Source organism: Triplophysa rosa, linkage group LG16 (genome assembly GCF_024868665.1).
Source record: "Triplophysa rosa linkage group LG16, Trosa_1v2, whole genome shotgun sequence".
Taxonomy (NCBI): Eukaryota; Metazoa; Chordata; class Actinopteri; order Cypriniformes; family Nemacheilidae; genus Triplophysa; species Triplophysa rosa.
Genome location: NC_079905.1, coordinates 17,679,962 through 17,699,314, shown reverse-complemented (window position 1 = coordinate 17,699,314; position 19,353 = coordinate 17,679,962). Strand labels below are relative to the sequence as shown.

Below are 19,353 nucleotides of genomic sequence, written 5' to 3'. Positions count from 1 at the left end.
GTGATGGACTTGAGGAGAAACTCTGTTGACCACCCCCCACTGACCATCGACAGCTCGACTGTGAAGAGAGTCAGCAGCACTAAATTCCTGGGGGTGCACATCACAGAGGATCTCACCTGGACCACCAACACACTTTCCAACGCGCCTACACTTTCTCCGCCGGCTGAAAAGATTAAATTGAATACATTAAAGCGGCCCTAACACACGCGGTTTCTGCCAATCTCATATTAATCTTGAGTACCTATAGAGTAGTATTGCATACTTCGTATTTTCGAAGAGTATTTAGTTTGATCACATTTATAAAAGATAGATACAGCTGTACGATTATTTCCGAAAGCATACGGCGCGTGCGGGGGGAGGTGTAGGCTGAACTAAAGTATGTGATCACCCATTGCCAAACAGACACAGACATCAGTTTCACTCATCACATGCGGTTCATGTCCGGCATCTTTTAGCGCTGGGACGGCTCCATATATCAGTTTCAAATGATCTCCAAATCCAGTGTTATATCCACCGTTTACAGAACGCACATTTTTGAGTGGCCTTTTATTGTGGCCAGCCTAAGTCACACCTGTGCAATAATCATACTGTCTAATCAGCATCATGATATGCCACACCTATGAGATGGATGGATTATCTCGGCAAAGGAGAAGTGCTCACTAACACAGATTTAGACAGTTTTATGAACAATATTTGAGAGAAATAGGCCTTTTGTGTACGTAGAAAAAGTCTTAGGTCTTTGAGTACAGCTCATGAAAAATGGGGGCAAAAACAAAAGTGTTGCGTTTATAATTTTGTTCATTGTAAAAGTATTAAAAAGTGCGTTGTAACTTTAACAACACAGTATTTAATCCTTTAAAAAGTACAGTTTTTGCTGAAAAACACCTAATTCGGACACCAAGGTTTTGGAAGGACAGCAACATTATACATCGTGGACAAGGATGCCACCTCTTGCAGCACAGCTCCAACATGACGTTTTTATTTGTTGGAATACGTTTTTAATACATTTGGTAGAAGAATAAAGGAGCAGGTAAGTTGTGAAACAAAATGTAACCCATGTTTCTTTTCATACAGGTATGGTGATACACTGAATGTGGCTCCACTTACTTGCCAGGCAGGCGGGGTTGTCCTTTTTAAAGCCACAGGGTGGGATGTCTGGAGGTGGGCTTCCCTTTAGCCAGTGCACCTTCATCCCCGGCACTGGAATCATCTGCTTCTGACTGCCATTATACACGGACACAATCTGAGACACACACATATATCAGCAGAATTGCAGTCAGGTGGATTTAGCCTAGTAAAGATCTGTATTTGATCTGCATGAAAGGCTCAGTACCTGATAAACTCCTGAATCTGTATCGGTCATGTCCCAGAGAGCGAAATCAATTTCCCGGTCACCATTCTCATCCAACTGAACAACTCCAGTGACCCCTTTTCCAGAAAAAATAACATTTTATTTTATTTATACTGAAAATGGACACTGAAATGTTGCATTTAGCATTTGGCAGGATCTACACTGGCACATCATTACCATTCATCGTTTAACTTATAATAAATGTCATTGCTGGATGAGCCAAGCACTACTGCAAGCAGAAACAGATGTGCAGCACCTGTAGGTAAAGAAGGCTTGGCCAAACCACACCTGGGGTAAGAGGTTAATAGATAATCATCCCCATTTATCTAGTAGATTTCCCCATCACTGAAGCATCCAGCGGTAAGCAGATACAGATCTCCACTTTCTGCCAGCGATGTGATTCTTTCATCACGCTCAGCATTAAAGTAAAACCTAACCATACGAACCCTGGCAGAATACCCCATACCTGCGTTCTGCTTACGCATGCAGAGACATTCAATAGGCTTTGATTTAACAGCCAAAGCTATCTCTTGTATTATATTATCCAGGGGATTTATAGATTTCTAACCTGTAACTTGGGGGCTATAGGGCACCAACATTTGGGTTGCATAACCCCCTCCCCCATAGACCCAATTGGGCACGTGCACTTATAAAGGCATTATAAAGGAGTGTAGAGGAGAAATAGACTGTAGAAACAACTGTAGAGGAGAAATAGACTGTAGAAACAACTGTAGGATTAACTTAATTTTTTGTGTTAATGTGTGCAAGTTCTGCACACAGGTTTTTAAAGTAAATTTTACCTAACATTTTGTTGTAAAGTTTTTTTCACAGTTTTTTAATGTAACTTTTACTTTTTTGTGTCGAGTTTTTGCACAGTAAAATTATTAAAACTGTATACAAAAACTTTCCCAAATGACACAAAAGATTAAGTAAATGGTACTTGCATTTGTGTTTTTAAAAAACTGTGTGCAGAAACCTAACACAATTTTTTTTAAGTAATATTTAATTTTCCAAAATCTTGACAAAAAAAGTTAAATAAAATTTACCCAGAAAATAGTGTGCAAAAACTTGCGCAAATTAACACAAAAAAGTCAATCCTGAGTTGTACATATTAATGACCGCAATTATGAGTACACCATTTTTTGTTCTGGGTGTTTGCTGCCAAACACACATTTGTACAATATTGTATTGTAGTAAATCATAGAGGTAAATAACTGAAATTATACTGAAACAATCACCTTGTCAACACGTCTCTGATTAGTTGTTTGTTGCGCACCATTGGTTGAATGCAGTGTTCACGTTTATTAAAATAAAGTGCACCAACAGAGTTCATATTAATCAAACCAAACCTGACAAGTGTGAACCCAGCCAAAAGGCTTTGTGAGTTGCTTTTCCTGAAATACTTCACCCATGTGTGGCTCCCCCCATTAGACGTTTCAATTTCCTTGTCAAAGTGGCCTGAAATAGTCTGAATGTCTCACACTGCGCATGAGTAGCTTTTCACATAGTGACTGTTCAGTTTGTGCTTTCAAACTCTTTCAACTCCTAAAGTTGAAATATATGTCATTAATCCAGTGAATATGGCTTTCAGTATCAACAGGGTGGACAGTGACTTTCACTGCCTCCGCTTGTTGATTCTGATCAATACGGCTCACCATGGAGAGAGAGAGGGAGACAGACTGTAATGGAGATGAGTGAGGCGTTAAAAGGAACCTTGGGTATAGAGAGATGTATGGCTTAATATATTAACAATGGCATTGACTTTATAAATGTGAAATTAAAAAACAGTGTAACTGTCACAGTATTCATAAACTTTGAAAAAATATTTTTACTCGGAGGCCGCCATTTTTTTTGCATCAAAATCCATGATGTCAAATGGTTGCGACCTAAACCTGTTCTCTTAACGCTACAGCGAAGCACACACGTTTTCCATATATACAAGTAAAATAGGAGACGTCAAACATAAGATCAGATATATAAATACACAGTAGGTGGCGGTATGTCCTCTTGACACAAGCCAGCCAGCCTGCCATAAAAGAAGAATGCGTTCTGTTCAAGGTAAACATGCATTAAATCATAGGTTTAAACTATCGTCTTTAAGACAGTTAAGACTATTTAAGACATCAGCATCCACCATAATCGTATACTTTATACATTATGAGAATATACTGATAAACACAATAATGCTTGTGGTTTGGTTATTTATTCTGTATTAGAGCACACGTGAATATTAGCCCCCGGCAGCTAATGACCGAGAGAGAGAAGACAATAGGCTACTGATGTTGATAAATCAACATCAAAAAGTCAAAATCGGGATAAAATGCATTTTATAATGGCTAAAAACATCGTGTATATACAGTAATAAATTCGCAAGGATTTTGGTTATTAATGTTTGTATTGTTTCTGACCAACATTATTAAAATGTATGAAAATACATCAAATAGCGTCTTTATTTTCTTTCTTTATTATTTTGGCATTATTTATATATACTGTATATATTTATCCTACAGTAACTTATATTTACTGAAGAACTGATTAGTGTTCACTTTGGCTGCCTGTGCGTGCAACCATTTTACGTCATTACAGAACATGGCGGCCTCCTTAGGTTAAAATGAGTATTACATTTAGTTTTCTTTTAAAGAAATGAAAATACTTGATGTGTTTCTAACGACAAATGCTAGTAGTGTAAGGCTATTACAACGTATTAAGCCATACATCTCTGTATACCCTAAGTTCCCTTTAATGACATAAGCGAAAAATGCGGCGAAAAAAAACATGAGAAATGAAAATGCAAGACCGAGAATAAGAAATCAATGCTTAATAAAGAGAGTCAGAGACAGTGTTGTGTTTAAAGAGACTCTTAAGCTAGACATCATGAATGACAGCGACGTGATCTGGGCTCTCAAGGTCCCAGTGGAGAGCCAGGTTCAGACGGCAGCATAGAGTTTCAGCCCCGACACGATCATACGGCTTCCGCTTGAGCCACACTAGTAACGGGCGCCAATGTGGTGTGTGCGTGTGTGTGTTAAGTGGGAATACGTGCATGTATGCATGCTCAAGGGTGTTTGTCTCTCCTGTTGAGGACACAGGTCCCTCCCTCCACAGTATCTGAGATGGAGTGTACCTGTTTTTTTAACGTCAAATTGAATGAAATTGAAAAGTCATTACTGAAACAGCATCTACTGTTTGGAACAGCTCTGTTACTCACATTGATCTCATAGGAAATCATTTTATGAGGTTACGTCTCTGCAATTACACATCAGCGCGACGTTAGTGAGACAGCCCCCCTCTGCGTGAAACAGCAGCGATGAAAAAGAGCAATGCAGACTTGACTGGCATGACTTTCTTGCTTTAATTTCAGCTCTAATTAGATTGGTATTTACAAATAACAGCAGCGCAGCGGATGAAAATAACAGGCATGACAGCCCAAAACATGCTGTTTATGTTAAAAAATCATCCCTGTTTACTGTATATTGTGCAAAATATCTATTTTGACAGTAACTTAAATGTGAGGCTATTGATATTGTCTGTCTAGAAATATTCTTGCTCCACAGTGTCTCTACATCCTACCTTTCTGAGCTATACTTTTGTATAGTACTTCTTGAAGCAATTCTGCCCTACAAAGGCAAAATAATTTAACGGTGGAACTTAGAAATGAATTTAAATATTTGCATTGGTTATTTTCTACTGGGCTTTTCAAAGTTACTGTTAAGACAACCTATTATTTTTGACTAATTCACATGATAAAGGAGGTCTTGAATGTCCCAAAAATATTAGCAACTCATTTTCAAACAAAAACGAGTTACTGCCTGACAGGGCTGGACTGGGAAGGAAAATCGGCCATGGCATTTTTTTTAGACCCGCATCGGTCCTCCACCGAATCTGTCGAGGGGGGGGTGGTGTGGGGTTTATGGGTTGGGAGGTGCATGCATACGTGTCTTTTGCATTCGCATTGCGTGCATTCGCATTCATAATACGTCCGTCTAAGCGGCCAACGCCGCCGTTACGGCCCCATACGTTAGCGGACAACGCGTCCGTTATGACCCCATATGTTAGCGGCCACCGGGAAAGGTTCACCAGATGGCCAGGCCGCCATTACTGTCTCATATTTTTAAAGCAATAATACTTATTTTATACTTATGTCTCTCTTCATGTTTAAGTTTAATGTGTGGTTTTAGAAAATCAGTTACTGAGCAAGTATATAAAAACAGTTATAACTGTCTTGGTAGTAACCATGATTCACAACAGTAGACTTAAAATAATGAATAACAATTTGAGCTGTTGTGTAAGATTTCACACAATCTACAACCTACAGAAATTTAGGTACGTAAAGTACCCTGCAGTTGTATGTTTCAAAGAGCGATTGCAATAATGAGGCAAAAGTTTACTAACCTCTTCCTTTTTTTGTTCAAGACTCACTACATCTACACAAAAGTTTTATTATAACTTTATAAAATAATTATATTACACTCCGAATAATTACATGATGCAATGATAAATGCTGTTTTATTTGCACTATAATTTAGGATAATACAGACTTGTAGTCGATTAACCCTGATCAATTACAATTTGACAGCAATAGAATTTGTTGATGGCGCGCTTTGTGTTGTTTTACTGTGTTACCACACACTGTGTTAAAACAAGCATTTTGATTTTTATATGGCGGTCACTGTCATTATGTTTACGACCACTAAAAGGCGCTTAACTTACAACGTTGTTTTAAGTCTTGCACAAACAATTAAAGATGTCACTTCCGCTATGCTCGCCGCCATTTTTGTGTCCGACATGGCAACGAACACAGCACAACTATGCACTTATAAGTCAATGACTACATTTTTACTGTTTACATACACCCTCATAATGTAATTATAATGAGATTTTGGCAATATTGCGATTACACTTTACCTCATGTACACAATACTTTGATCTAAATCAAGCGATTAAGCTCATAATTGTAGAAAACATTACATTCTGAAATAGTACCGTCAACAAAACTCGCTGCCAGCAGTGTACCCTTCATCAAGAGACAGTGCGAATGCGATGACAGGGTAGGGCTCAACATTAACGCTTGTCCGCTTGTCCGGGACATGTAAAAGTTTTGTATGGGCAAGTGAGAGGGACTTTTACTTGCCCGACCGGACAAGTAACTTGAAAACAGAAACACCCAGGGCTGTACAGTGCGATGAAAAAAATCGGTCTGTGCTAAGAATAAATTACGTTAGCTAGTGTAGCACATGTGCGATACATCTTGGCAGGTGCATTAGACCTGCGTGCATGAGCTGCATGTTTGTCATTGTGCTTGTTTGTGTGTGACATTAAACAATGGTGCACTGCTATTTTGGGAGTTTTCCGGCTGCATTGAGTCCATATAACTAGATGCGGATGCATTTATATTTAAATATGTCATCTGGCTGTTCTGCGCGTCTGAGTGAATGAACTACACAGTCTAACGTGCGACATGCAGGATGCTCTCGTGGATGACACACATGAACTTCATCTCCAGTTGCTCTGAGAGTTTATTTCACTAGCATTCTACTGTTTGAATAAAGCCATCGTCAAACACACATTAAACTCAAGCGTATTCCAGACGACCCATCAAAATAAAAGTCCCGTTAACCGGAACACTCAATATTGTGGTGAATTATAGTATTTGCTATAGAAAATTGTAGTACCCTTGTAGTAAACTGGAGTAAACGCTGTAGTATACTATTGTAAGGTTCAAAAAGTATCTAGGAATTTTACTGCAGTTTAATATAGTAAATACTATAGTATACTACAGTAATTTATGTGTATAAATATACCACTATTGTACAGTAAAAAAATGAAAAACACAGAACTTGCCTTTGTTCTATAGCAATCACAGAGAGTATAAATGATTTCAGGCAGCAACAGCAGACATAGGTAAAACGCTTAAAAGCAAACTTGACCAATCAGAATTCGAAACAATTATATTGACACTTCACATGAAATGTCATTATTTATCTTCGGACAAGTAATTTTTGTACTCGGACAAGTGAATGGCAGATTTACTTGTCATAAGGACAACCACATGACAATGCTTAATGACAAGCCCTGAGGCATTTTCGTCCACATTATTTTTTATGAAATGCACAAGTGGTTTGTTTTTGTAATCATTTACCACTGATGTCGCTGATGTCACCAAGCTCTCTTTATTCAACTCCTCCCCTCTTTTCATGATTCAACAATTTCTCAATAAATAAAATGCACATCTGCTGGAATGTTCCATTTCACCCGTTAGTTTTAGGTGTGAAATGAGCACATCTAAAACTACAATAATCACTGTAGGTTCATATGCTTCATACTGCAAACCATAAAGCATTGAGAAACAATAAATGGTTACTTTAAAAGAATGTCCTCATGGGCACAGAGAACATATGTGCTAGTCGTGTGGGAACATGTGGTGTAAATGTTCATGTAACTCCTGCTGTGCCAGGACTTCATATGGCCACCAGTGGAATTGTGGACAACCATTGAGTCCTGGGAGGAGGCTTATAAAACATTCGGATGGTTTGCATGGGTGTGGGAATGAACAAAGCTGGATCTTCTCATCTTCAAAAAGACTCCCAGAGCACATTTTTGAAATCTATATTTCTCCCCGGCCGACCAAAACATGTCACATGGCGCTTCAACACAGCTTTCGACAAAAGAGCCATGGGGTACGTTGACTGATTTTCGCAACAAACCCAACTTCCAAACCAACTAACAAAAACCTCTACACTTCAGCAGGTAATCCAATAAAAGCAGAAAGGCTCAGATTTGATGGTCGGTACAAGAGTGTCTAGAGAATGGCTGCTAAACCGCGGGAGTTTTAATTGTGCCTCTCATTGTGAGTTCTTGGTCAATATCAAGAGGAATTGATCGCACGTTACAAGGCTCTCTCGTCTTGACAGCTCTTCACGTTGTCGATAACATTTCCCCGCTCGCATACAGAGCCCGTCAATAACGTTCCTTGCTGCCCTCAAACACAGTTTCATAGAGTGGCAAACTCACAGATTGAATTATAGATACAGATGGCGCCTTTTTGTGGATAACTGCTATCCACAGTGCTTTTGAAAAAGGTCTGACTGCAGATGTTCTGAAAGCTACCGGGTAACGTACTAAGTCTATATTCACCCCAGTGCATTGAATTGAAAAGTCTTGCGATGCTTAGATTATAAAATAACACGTTTCAGGCGCTTTAAAGTGTTTTATGTCTTGACATATCACATTTCATAGCCATAAAGTAAAAAAAAGAGTAACGTGTTTATTAACTTCTACATGGTTCTCGTCTCACGTAGACTTCCAGCAGAAGGTCTGGACTCTATCGCAGCTGTCATTGGCGAAGGACCGCCCCAAAAGGCCGTTCGATGACATGTTAAGCAACCAATCACAGTGTGGTTTTTTGAACGTCTCGTTTAGTGGCATGAAAATGCAAATTGTACAACAAAAATGGTGCATCAGACTAGATCTAGATAAAATCTCACTGTGACCTGTGTAAACACAACAGCTTTCTTCATCCATCTGATGGCTTTGTTTTGTTCTTTCGGACCAATAAAAAACACAACACACACGTCTCTTGGACATCTGTTAGAATTCAACCAATCAGATGAGGACTTTGAAACTCCCAAAGTGTGGTTTTGTGTTCCATATGCATCAGACGTTTAGCCAACGGAATGTGGGCGTGACAGACTAACATGCTGTATATCTGATTTCATGATCTCTTCTTAATAATATAATATATAATAAAATCGTAAGTCGGAAGTAAAGGCCCGTTCAGACCACCAGCGACACCCAGCGACAAAGTGAGGCGATGTCATTCATTTCAACGGTAGCCTAGAGACATCCAGCGACAGTGACCATTGGTGACAGGAAGTGGTCGTGTCTAGCGACTCGACAAAGTTGAGATTTTCTCAACTTTATGCAAATGATGAGCGGCTTTCGGAGCGACTATCAATAGGAGTACAGCAGCGGAGCTCACGTCATCCGTCTCTCTGTCTGTTACTGCAGGGTTTGTTTATAAATGTTTCTACGACAACCAAAGCTAGGAACGTCTTCACAGTTTCTGGTGGTCTGAACACAGCTTAAGGATTGTTTGCTTTAAACATTGCCCAAGACTAATATAACACAAAAATCTGTTTTTTAACACCATAGAGTCATACTGAAGTGAAAAGATACAATTCGTCGCCTTGGAATTATAAAGTTCTGTAATTTTAGTCAGAACTCACAAATTCTTATTGTGTGACAACTTATTTACATTATGTGATTTTTTTGTTGTGTACATTTTTGTACAACTTTTTTTTCGAAAGCAAAAACTACAAAGTCAAATGGAATCCAAAACTTAAAAGCTTAAAGGGGACATTTCATGAAAATCTGACTTTTTCAATGTTTAAGTGCTATAATCGGGTGTCTGGTGCATCTACCAACTCAGAAAACGTGAAAAATGACAATCCAGTAACTTTGTTTACGTGAGCCTATCTCTGCAAGCCTGTGAGAAAACAAGCCGTTCAGATTTCGTTCGCTTTCTGACGTAGGTAGTCGTTCTTATTATAATATTACCGCCCCCTTTTCTGAACGTGTCCACCCATGCCGCTATTTTTGTTTTCGCAAGTGACATATGTGAATTAGTTCTGACACCATGGCAAAAGTAAGCAAAGCATGCTAAGTGTTGTGTTGTTGGCTGCACAGAGCAGCCTGACAGGAGAGCAATGGATTTATTTTGTTTTCAATGGAAATCCACCAGACTGAACGAGGCAAAGCTGCAAATAAAGACAATGTAAGTACCGTTATTTTTTAAGTAAGACCTCAGGGACCTGTGGCAACTTAAAAGTAGGTAAAACGTTATTGTGAAACGTTTGTCCGTTTACGCAAAGAAAGCAATATGTATGGCTTGTAAACACGCAACGGGATTGTCCTGTGTAACGTTACTTTCACTTAGAGAAAACGCGATGCGTTTGTCTTGAGTATCTTCACTTATAGAAAGCAGTGTGTATGGTCTGTAAACACGCGACCGGTTTATCATGTGTAATTTCGCATGTAGAAAACATAACGCCTTTGTTAGGAGTCTGTTCGCTTTTAGAAAACAATGTGTTTGGTGTTTAAAGACGGAAACAGCGTTTCTCATTCGCTTTATGTGACCCTTCTTTTGTCGATGGAAGCACAGGCTCTAAGCCCTGGCTGAGTTTTCTGTGAAAAGGGGGCGGAGACTTGCAGCTCATTTGCACTTAAAGAGACACACACCAAAACAGCACTTTTCTCCTCACATGCAAAACTGGGCAATTAGGGCATGGTATAATAAAAGATCTGCGGTGTATTTTGAGGTGAAACTTCACAGACACATTCTGTGGACCCCTAAGATTTATATTACATTTGTGTAAAAGTAGAAAGAAACCTCCCCTTTAAAATCTCAAAATCGCTCATAATTCAGATAGATTCCAAGGCGACAAATTGATTAAATGAGTTTTGCATGCTGTTTGAGTGTCTTTTGAGGGCTCTGCCTTGTATATGTCTGTGTCTTGCTCTCTCTCTCTTTATCTCTGAAGAATGTTTAGCTGTGTCAGAGCAGAATGAATCTTTTGAGCAGCCCAGAGGTGCCCAAGGCAGGTCTGGTGCTCTGGTCGATAAGGATAGCTGTTGAATGGACTGTATAAACTGCTGAATAGAGAGCGAATATGTTTGTTGTTACAGCAGACTGACATAATAACAAATAATTAAGGGTCATGGCTTATTCCATGTAGATGAAGGAAATAAACTGTGTAATACGATTATGAAGAAATGGATCATTGAATGTTTTAGCTGTAAATCTGAATATATAACTAAAAAGATCCAAACACTTATTTACATATCTAAAAATGTCATGTAATGGGAAATGTACATTTGCAAAGTCAATCAAAGGAATGTCCCTTTAAAGGGATAGTTCACCTAAAAAAATGTTGTCATCAAATTTTCACTGTCATGTTTTTCAAAACCTGAAAAAAGTTCTTTCTTTATTCTGCAGAACACAAAAGAAGATATTTTGTCTCAGACAATGAAAGTCAATGGGTTCCAATGTTCTTTGATTACCAACTTTCTTCAAAATTTTGTTTTCTTCAGAAGAAAGAAAATCATACAAGTTTCGAATGACATGTAAATGATAAAAGAGTTTTTAGTTTTGTGTGCACTATCCTTTTAACCTGTTTTCTTATTTACATCCAAAGGGTGTGGCCATCTATAGGCTACATAACATACACCATACATCCACATGCAAGCAAAAGAAAAACACACCATTAGTGCTCAGTGAAAAACACAGCTGGTCCGAACAGAGGGGCTTGTTTCTGTGTCACAAAAAGCCAGCGTCCATCTGGGAAAGTGACATCACACTGGCCTCAGCTGTGGATGGCAGCTAATCTAATCGCCATGGACACGTTGATTGACAGGTTCATCCCATGATCAAATTCCATCTCCCGGATGAGGTAGAACGGTAAGTGAGGCAAACCGGGTGGGACCTGGAACAAGGGTGTGAAGATAAACCCCAGAGAGAAGAAGGAAGTCAATAGAGGGCCTGCTGCAGATGGTATTAAGGATGTCCTCACAGAGTCTGGGGGGGTGAGATGGTTTTAACACACACCAAATGGCACTAACTAATGAAGAAACATGAGAGAGGCCAGGGAGTACGACTATGGGGATTAACCCACTGGTAAGACGATCTCTTTGAAACCAAGGGAAAATTGAGATGCAAACAAGAAAATCCGAAGGGATGCTGAAAATAGATGGTAGTGAAAAGTGGTCATATTAATGTGCTTTGAGATTAGTTGGTCTTCACGTGGGCAGCAGAAGACTATTGGGAACTATGGGAGAGCTGGCCTGTGCTGAGATTTTACTGCTCCGATAATGACATTCTGACAAGAAAATTTGTTAATGTTCAATAGTATAAAAATGTACAGTACCTACATACACCAAACACATCAGCACAAATAGTAATTTCACCCTATCACAAGTCAGAGGTCATGACCTTCTTGACTATGCAACAATTGACCCTTCGCAAAACCCCGCCCCCCTTCGTTCCTGTTGGTATGTCCAACAAGCTTTCGGTATCAGCCACGCGCTCCCAGTGTAAATGTGTGCACTCCCTGGCGAAATAGTGAAGAATTTCTGGAAAAATGACATGCTGATTTCAGACAGAAAGGTCTGCAATATGCATTCGAGGGATACATTCAGGATTTGCGATAACTGTAACAATAATTAAACCTATATTTGCGTCCACACCAGCAGACGATAACGTTGCGGTTGCGTTAATTCTAAACTCGCGCGATGCAGTAGGCTACTACTGTCACACAAATGGATGTATAGCTAACCTAAATGTGGTGTATTAAGTGTTTATATTTACTTTGCAAAATTGTAGTAATGACAATTTTAGAGAGAGAGAGTAACTTCGGGCAGAGTTTTGGTCGGTCGTGATCCTTCTTTGTGAAAATGAAAGTAAACTTTTAAATATTAGTTTATTATAGAAAAGAATAACAGTCCATCAGTTTGTGTTAAATACAACAAACACAGTACAGCTCTTGCTTTACGACTTCTAGCTGAAAATGTCTTTCCTTTAAAATGTCACTGCAAATGCTGCTCTCTGAAGGCTGAAGCGCTCATCACATCACAGGGAAGCAAAGCATATCTTGCCAGCTTGCTCATACATGTAATATGTAAGTAATATATCTAGTATTATATTCCACCTTAAAACACCACTTCCCAAACGCTTCCATCTGTAATTCGTACATTAATGATTCCAACAATATCATGTCTCGTTTCTGTATTTGTATAGTTGTGATGTGAACTCCGCTATTCTCCTTCATTTAGAGTGATTTTTAAAAGTTATAACTTAGTAATCGAAGGGTCAATTGCAACAGTGTTTTGTGTTCATACAATAGAAGTCAATAGTGGACAATGCTTTTTGGTTACCAACATTCTTCAATTGTTGTGATTTACAAAGGAACTTACACGATTCGACTATCAAGAAAATCTTTATAAATGAACACAGTATTTGCTATATTTAAAGCCGGAATATTTTTTACAATTATTGCAGCTTTATATTTATACAATATAAACAAACTACACTACGGTAGCACAATATCAACATCACCACCACCAAGCATCCGACAACTTTTTCAAACTTCCCTGGTAAACAATTATTCCCGCAATTAATCTCCATTCATGTCTTTAGAGTTTTCTGGGTTTTACATTCAAAACTATGTCATCTCTGCAGTACTCTAATATTATCTAATGAGACGGAGTGGAGTTTGCATGCGCTTGCAGTCTGAGAGCTGACACAAGGTAACCTGCACTGTAACCATGAACCCACGTGATTCAGCAGAGAATTTAGATCACATTACCAAACCACAGCGGACTCGACAGGGCATGCGTATCAAAGAGCTTTTTAAAGCTCACCGAAATAAGGGAGCGTTTCAAGAATATGACATCATAATTTACTCGCCCTTATGCCATACCAAATGTAAATGAATTCCTTTCAACCAAAAAATCTGTCAGTTTATGTGCATATAGGTCCCTATTGTTGAAGCTCAACATGATGTTGTCCTAAGGATATCAACCACTTGGCAAAAACAGGAGAGCCTCACTCTACACTGGCTCAAATGTCTTCTGAAATTGTATCCATGGAGCTCCCTGCCTTCCACAGTTTCTGAACCGAATTCTCCATCACAGCATTGAGAGGATTTAGTCTGTGTGTTCGGATCCGAGGGCCACAGGTCTCAAAAGAATCCCATAAGTGACCTCGCGGCTGCTGACCTGAGCTCAGGTCATAAGCACCACAGCAGATTTACGACCTGCATCTCTTGGGTAATAACACAAGGGTCAGAGCAACAGGGCCCAAGGGAGGGGGACCGAGAGAGAGAGAAAAAAAAGAGCTGAAAGCACTTAAAGTAATGGAAGTGAATACCTAGTTCAGTGTTATCATTGACCGCACAGCCATTAATGGCAGTATTAGATAAGTGTGGCGTTCGCACCCGAGCATTTATTAAATGCTCTGAACCACCTGCTATTAACTACACTATAAAATAACTGCAGCTTAAAGAAATCTAAATGTCAGTTACACAAAAGAGTAGCATGTATGAAATGTAAACAAATGTTAATGTTATGCATTCAGAGGATGGTTAACTTAACCATAGCAACAGTACATTTTTACTACAAAATCAATCCCCATGGGTGCACTGCTAATGTATCATGTCCAACCCAGATCACTAACCACTAAGCCACATCACTCCTTTTAGGTAAAATGTCCATTTTTCAAATCGTATATTTTATTTTGATACAGTTGAATAAAAAATTGACAGAAGCCAACATTTATCAGCTTTACCATCATGTGTTGTGATTCACATTGTAATTTTGATTATTATGTTATTGTGCAAAACGCTCATCGGCTACGTTTTAAAAAATATTCTTATTTTTGAAGGCTTTTCTAAGCTGCTTTCTTGGATACTAATATATATGTGATTAAATTAATTAACTGGCAAATCTTTTTTTTTTTTTTCAAATTTCTGAATGTATTATTTATAATAGGTAAAGTATTAGCCAGAAGTTTAGACACACTTGGCAGAAATGTTTCTCATGATCGATTCTTAAGAAAATCTTTGAATCTAAAGATGTTTATTTCAAAATTACTTTTGTAGACAAAAATATAGTTATGAGAACTATTAATTTAATTCTTTAGAAAACATTAACAAAAAAAGAAATGGATTATTTGAATAATGAAGTGGGATGATAAAATGCCCCGATTTTGTACGATTTAGCAATTTCTAGGCAATGGGCGTTATTTTTTTTGTGTAATTTTTGTGTAAATTTGCACAAGTTTTGCACACAAGTAAATTTTACTCATTTAAAAAAAGTTTTTTAACATAGTTTATTTAAAGTAACTTTGACTTAATTTATATTGTGTCAAGTTTTTGCACAAATTTAGACACAAAAAAATTAAGTAAATCTTACTTAACATAAATCACAACACAGTTAGAATTGTGTTATTTCATGGTTTTCATGAGTTTCTATGGTTTTTACTATTCTAAAATGTGGAAAAATTCTAAATAAACATTAAAGTGTTTCTAAACTTTTGAATGATTATTTGTTTCATTCTGTAAACGACTGGAAACATTTCTCCCAAATTCCAATTGAAAACAGTTTTTATTTACATTTATTACACGGCTCGTTTTTCTCATATGGCAAGTAGCCGTGTAATACGCGGGATAATGTACAAGCAGCCGGCTGTTATCACGAAAGCCCCTACAGTGTGATCAGGACCCGATGCGAAGCGGAAGGTCTTGTATCACACTGAAGGGGCTTATTTCGCACAAAAAACAAAATCATGATGAAGGTACACGATGGAATATCATATGAACACACAAAAGAGACAGACGTGACAGAGGAAGACAGAGAATGCTGGGGGGTCAAGGAAAGCAGTGTTAGAGGAAGGTGTGAACAAGAGCTGGAGGAAACAGAGATAGGCAAGAAAAACAGAGCAGCGCAGTCATTCAGGAGGAGACGAGTCTGGAGATGACAGCTTCTCAGTGGAGGACGCAGATGTTACAAAGAAAAGAAAACAGATGCCCTTGTCTGCTTTTATGAACAGATGCATGTTCTGCCCACACACACCTGCATCAATACACCTCAGATGATGAAAGACAGAAATGAGGAAATGGACTGGGTTGGATGAGAGCGAATGGGCAATGCAAATTAAAGTGCGATTAGGAAGAACACGCCTCCACTCACCTCATTATAGCGCAGGGAATTGTGGGATATGGAAGAAAATTCTCAAGGTCATGGCTGTTCTTCAAGATCTTTATTGTTCAATGCTTGTTCTTTCATAGCTTATGAGAGTTAACAGAGTATTTAAGTCTCAACTTTATTTTAGACTTTAAACTTTGTCTTTACCTTAAACATCATTTGAAACTACTGTAGCTGTTGTAACAGTAAAACAGTGTTGCTTTGATTAATAACAGAAAAACACAGAGAACCTCTCAGAGTTTATTGTGGCACAGTTTGTGACTATGACCCCTGCAAAGTGCACACTTTTCATTCTTCAGAGCCAATGTACAAAGTTGTTTTAAAGCACTATCTTAAATAAAGCCACAGAAAAACAGACCACGCTCAGTTTGAGTTCGCTTGTGGATTGAGTTATTGGTCTGAGGTGTTGTTGTGATCTGCTCCATGAATGGAAAGGCGGTGGGAGAGAAGCCTGAGCGACTGAATATGTGTGTGGTAAATATGCTCAGATTGGATTTATGTACGGCAGGTCACCTGAGAGAGACAGAGAAGATAATGGCTGTATCAGACGTGTAAGTGGAGGGGTGGAGAAGGGCTGCAGTGCTGAGGTTAGGGGCATGAGGAAACAGGAGTGCTGGAGAAAGGGGACAGATACGGGCAATTTGAGAAGCTTGACGGCAATTGTGTTTAAATAGGCGTATATTGCGTCCAAACAGAAAGCAGTGAGATGATCATTCCATTACTATGAATGAGTGTCATTTAAAAATGGTCTTACTGGGCGATCACACAGAAAGCGCCTTTTCTGTTTGAAAACGCAGCGTTTTTTTTATGTTGCTAGGTAACCACCGAAACAGCTGTCCTGTCAGTCAAGGATTATAGCACGAGCGCTCTAATAGCTGTTAACTGTCATATTATCAGAAACTTTAAAAAGGTCCAAGCAGAGGGTGCTTGCTCTGACCTTGCTCGGTTAACCCGCGTCATCCAACACAAGTTTCTCCTTCATCATTGCACTCTCCGGACGTATCAAGCAACTTTAAAGTTCCGTCACCACATCGGAAGGCCCGCCTCTACTTTCATTCAATTGGACAATGGGAAAAAAGGCGCATGACGTTAAGCGCTTTTCTGCTCAGAGTTGAGTTTTTTCCAACAAAACACGAGGCACAGCATGCGGCAAAAACACGAGGCGCCCGGCGCGCAAAACACTCCCTGCCAAATGAAAACAATTCAAAAGAGGCGCGTCTAACAGCAAAAAACGCGTTCTGTCTGATCAGGCCCTTACAAGGCGGTACAACATTCACTCACTACGTTCGACTACTTTTAAAGGGATACTCCACCCAAAAATAAAAACATTTTCATCACTTATACTCATCCTCAAGTGGTTCCAAACCTGTATAAATTTCTTTGTTCTAATGAACACAAAGAAAGATATTTGGAAAAACGTCAGCAACTGACAGTTCTGGGACATCTTGGGGCAGGTAATTAATGACAGAATTTTCATTTTTGGGTTAACTATCCCTTTAAAAGAGCTTCTTTTTACATATTTGATTACATTTTACATTACATTTTTTTGGAAAGTACCAGTAATGGAATGCAATTTTTCAGTATCTTTCCACCCAACAACCTACAGCCTATTAATGTGACCATGCAGACCAACGAGAAAACTAGAGGAAAAGGAAGATAAGGGTGACGAAAACATGCTTTAATTGGAGGGATGACAGACAGAGATTTCTGTTTTTTCCTATTAGTCCCTTGTTTCCTTTTAAACAAATTCACTCTTGCAACAGCAGAACATCGCCGGTTAAATCATACAGTAGATAGTTATAATCCTCATTGTTTAGAGTTGTACTGTAGTCTCACAGCAAAATTCACTCAATGAGTTTTGTCTAGTCCACCAACACAAATTTCTATGCTGGTCAACATTATTAATTGTAAAGACTCCAGTTACAACCAAAAAAGTCTTAAACGTTGGAGCAGGTCAGATATCTGAGGTTATTTAGTAGAGTGACTCATTGAAATGTGAATCATTGTGAGTTTCTATTCCTTATTTTGTAATTTTGTGTTTCCAGTAGAGATGATATTTGAAATAATATACTTTAATTGAACAACTTTTCATATTCTAACAATCCAGCATAGAATTAATTTCGGTAAAATTTTATTCTTGCACCTTGCATAGAGAAAATCTTGCAATAATACCATTGTAATACCACGTACAGCACTGTCTTTACTTTACTTTACTTTATTTTATCCATCTATTATTGTTATTATTTTTTAAATATAATGTATGTAAAGTTGCTTTGCAACAATGAAAATTGTGAAAAGCTCTATTTAAATACAATAGACTTGTTTTTGTGTTGTGAATCATAGGCTTTGTACTGCGTACTGTGTGGACTTTAAGCAGGACTGACCGTGGTAGGTGCGATTCCACATCTTTTTAGTGACCAGATCCCCCGGGGGCCGCACGCCCGACTGATCCATTGTCTCGTTCAGAGCTTGAGCGTACAGCATGACTCCATCATGGAACGCTCCAGAAATAAGATTCATCTGGAAAAATGCAAATCACTATTAGCATTAAAATTCAAACAAAGTAATTGGCTTTGAAATTAGATTACGTTTATTAAATTACCAGCTCTCTAGATAACATATTCACAATATTTATAAAGAAATATCGACATCAGTGATGAATTACGAAGTGTGTGACCTCAGGAGTCTCCATGCTGGAAAAATGGCAGCATTCCACATGTTGCCCCCTCATGCAATGTTCCTCTCACTGTTTCACATCACACATTCCTTCTGTGTTCTTACAAATGTGATGAAAAACACCCTCTTTCTGTTCCAACATGTTTATTTCATTAGACTAAATAAAAAATAAATAGAAAATGTATAAACACAGATTATTAGTGTTATCAGCCGTGCTTTCTAAGGCCGGCATTAGTTTCACAATTATTCATACTTTGGGCTAGGTAACTAAGTAACTAATGGCTCGTTTCCACCGAGCGGTACGGTTCGGGACGGCAAACCCTGATCCGGTTTGCATTTAAACTGTCAGCAGTACCCTTATTTGATGGCCGTGGTGTATGCCGAAAAGTAGCAATCGGCATCATTAAAAAACGGAGCCTGTAGCCCAGGCAAGTGACAACTGTCTGTCAACCAATCAACGTTCTGCAGTGAGTCTAGCTCCACCCTTTTTGGCACAGACTAATGTGTAAGGTACCCCAATGGAAGCGTCCCAAAAAAGTGGTACAACGCCGTTCGCTATTTTGGTACTT

General features: G+C 38.7%; 1 protein-coding gene across 1 annotated transcript in view; it reads right to left on the bottom strand.

Annotated features, from left to right (window-relative positions):
• npr1a (natriuretic peptide receptor 1a) overlaps window positions 1–19,353 on the bottom strand; it is an 88,300-nt gene that overhangs the window by 16,251 nt on the left and 52,696 nt on the right. The window contains exons 5-7 of the mRNA XM_057354985.1: window positions 18,493–18,628; window positions 1,334–1,428; window positions 1,108–1,243 (exon numbers count right to left, since the gene is read on the bottom strand). Of these exons, the coding sequence (XP_057210968.1) occupies window positions 1,108–1,243; window positions 1,334–1,428; window positions 18,493–18,628 (367 nt within the window). The remainder of the gene's footprint in view (window positions 1–1,107; window positions 1,244–1,333; window positions 1,429–18,492; window positions 18,629–19,353) is intronic.